Below are 3212 nucleotides of genomic sequence, written 5' to 3' on the forward strand. Positions count from 1 at the left end.
CCTATAAGTGTGCAAATTTGAAAAAACGTATATATCGCGCAAAAAGGTTTTTTATAATAATTCTATAGTTCGATACGTTGACTTTTTTTAATGTAAAACCTTTTCAAAAGAAAAAAATGCTTAAATGTTGATCTTCAAAACAACTTTACTTAGTTATTTTTCAAGTAATCGATCTTGGTTTACTGTAGGATGTTTTTGTTTTTGAGATATTGTGATTGATGTTATTTAACACGTTATTTAACGGTAGACCTAAAGATTCTTTTTAGGGTTTTGGTATTTATTACAGAATATTAATTTTCAACCAATTCAGGCAACGTTATGTAATAAAAATAAAACACTGTTGTTTTCAAATTATTAATGAATACATTTAAACAAAGTCAGTTCACAAAGCCATTGTTTTGGAAAGACGCGCAGGATTTTTCTGAACACTTTGAGATAAAATTTAACCCTAATTTAAACTGTGGCAATCGTTAATTTTGATGTACAAATTATTTATTTAATTAAATCATTGTAAGAAAATCTGCCCGTTTACTAACATAGTCATAGAAGGGAAGGAGGTAGAAATTTCTTAAGAAAATCCGCGAAAATTGTGAAAATGTTAAAAATTTTGCCCTAAAATGCCTCCTAGTTTATTGCTTTTACCATTAGAGGCGTTGCTTATGCCGTTTCTGTCGGGGATTGAGGGAAGTTCAAATTCTAAGTGGTAATTTATCTTGCTGACAATTTTTTTCATACACTAAAAATCCCATTAGCCGCGGTGTTTTTGTCACTATCATAACAGCGACAAAAGTTTGTCCTAACTATTACAGCGACAAAACTGAACCTAACTTTACACCTTATTTGTTAAGAAATTAGTGATTTACGTATTCATTAAATTGTCTTACCGAATTACACTCAAGCTTTTTTTTACGAAGAAAACTTGGTATTATTAATTCGAGTTTTGTTTCCTTCAGGCAATTGAACTCAGAAACTGTCAGAAGCAGTTTTTTTCGTTAAATTACCAGAAAACAAAATTCTCACTAAAATGTTACGTTTACTTAAAAAAAAAAGCTCTCGTATAAGTGATAAATCTATAACGTGTTTTAGATGGGTTGATGACCACCACAAGTGACGACCAAACGCAATCCGTAAAAATTGTTAACTCAAATATTAGCTTGGGAATAGGTGAATCAGTATATGTTCGTATTGCTCAATGTTCAATTTGTTCAATAAACTTAAGATTAAAATGTGGCAATGAAATTGTCAATAAAACAGTACGATCTGATGAAGGACCTCGTTTGGTATTTAGGACAGAATATAATATGATAGTATTTAATATAAGTTCAAAAATTTTGTAGTTCTTTTCAAATAATTTTTTTCTCTACGGATGGAACGAAATCGAATTGTCACCGCCATCAAATAACCATATTCAAAGGGTCAACTGTGACTTACAAATGTATGGAAGTTACGATAATATCACACCAGCTGCCGTTACCAAATTCTGGAGAACAACTAATCGTAAGTATACAGTGTGAGTCAATTGTGGTGAATTACTGAAATAATGGGTAAATTTGAACCGTCCAGGTTAAGCATTCGTGACCGTTCGTTGCTTGAATGCGTCCTGTGTTTGAAAGGTGATTTTGTTTTAATTTCGATTACCGCTTTAAATCGGTAAAATTATTAAACGATAATATGTGATCCATCTGAAAGTTCACACTTCAGTCAACATGAATCATTCCTTATTCCTACCGTCTAGGCTGTGTTTAAAACGATTTAAAGTAATCCTCTTGAATTTGATCTTTATGTAGGTTACGTACAATTGCGAGCATTAAATTTTGATAGGTAATGTCATTTTGAAATTTTATCTTTTAAAAAAGAAATTTTCCTGTATAGTTTTGTCTGCTGTCAACGTTTTTTGAAAAATAAATATAAATGTCAAAACACCATGCCAAAAAAAATTGACAAATATTTTGTTATGGCGCCAGTCTCTTACTTTAACAAAGTGAAAATAATTACCATGCTGGAAAGAGGATTTTCTGAAGTTGAGGTAGCTGATCAGTTGTTGAAAGAAGTTCCGTTAATTTGCATTTCACTCCAGAGCATGTTATACATAATACATTTATTTATACAACTCTTCAAATTTCCATAGCCTACAAAAAGAATATACAGGGCAATTCAGATAATCAGCCTGACGATCTGGCGATGCAACCCAAAAAATAAATTTTATTTACGTTTTTGATCCAATTTAAATTAGGATTTGCAAGTTAAATTCAAGTTATCTTATGTCACTCTGACGTGAGTGCAGAGAACGATCATTAGTGCCATTCATTTTTCGCGGAATGATAGAGAAATTAGAGAAGTCTTTTCGGTGCAAACCCAATACAAAATCTACCCAATACAAAATCTACAGTGCGATCAAAAAGTCTTTCGATCAAGTAGGCGTACTATTTGAGCACGTATGTCGCTTGGAAGTTTGTATGTCAGCTAGATGTCAAAAAATTATAAAAAAATATATAAACGAATGAAACATTAAAGGTAGGCAAACAGTTTTTTTACAAATCATAAATTGCTTGTCAAAGCACTGTCAGAGCAACATAATATAAATTCGATTGCGAATGCAAATCTTAATTCCAATTAGATCAAGACGTAAATGAAATTTGTTTTTAGGATTGCATCGCCAGATCGTCAGGTTCATTATATTATCTGAATTATCCTGTATTATAGCAATGACTATCAAAATTTAATGCTCGCAATTGTACATGAGCAATAAGGTCGATTTTCTTAAACAAATTTTTTGGAATGACACCAGTTTGTATACCGCGCGTTGCGTGACCTCACAAATCTGCAATCTATAAGCAGGGGTTTCGGAACTCGCGCCTCAGAGAAAAATGCTAAGTAAGATTAGATACCAGTGCAGGAACATGGCAAAAATGTTAAAAAAATCTGCCTGTCAAAAAAATTGTCACTTGACCTTTTTATGCCTCTTTAATGTTACTGATGATCTTGTATGATTTTTCATAATTATTCAGTAAAGGTGCAAAAACTTTGCAAATAAAAGCCACAAATAACATAAACAGACTTACAATTCAGGGTACAGCTTCTTTGTTTCCCCTTCTAGCACCCTGCAGTTACATACCGAGGTGGGAGGTGCTTATTACCAAAGAGAAATTTGATAACCAAGGCGCGAAGCCGAGGTTGTACGATGAAGCAACGACCACCAAGGTGTGTATTCA

At 32.5% G+C, this 3212-nt stretch overlaps 1 protein-coding gene across 1 annotated transcript in view; it reads left to right on the forward strand.

Moving 5' to 3' along the window:
- Window positions 1–1101: 1101 nt before the first annotated feature.
- LOC123004060 overlaps window positions 1102–3212 on the forward strand; it is a 17262-nt gene continuing 15151 nt past the window's right edge. Inside the window, exons 1-3 of the mRNA XM_044397176.1 lie at window positions 1102–1280; window positions 1338–1497; window positions 3098–3201. Of these exons, the coding sequence (XP_044253111.1) occupies window positions 1234–1280; window positions 1338–1497; window positions 3098–3201 (311 nt within the window). The 5' untranslated portion in view covers window positions 1102–1233. The remainder of the gene's footprint in view (window positions 1281–1337; window positions 1498–3097; window positions 3202–3212) is intronic.

The sequence above is a fragment of the Tribolium madens genome, unplaced genomic scaffold (genome assembly GCF_015345945.1).
Source record: "Tribolium madens isolate multiple individuals breed KSU strain unplaced genomic scaffold, Tmad_KSU_1.1 Scaffold_1;HRSCAF=32;Tcas5.2_LG8, whole genome shotgun sequence".
Lineage (NCBI taxonomy): Eukaryota > Metazoa > Arthropoda > Insecta > Coleoptera > Tenebrionidae > Tribolium > Tribolium madens.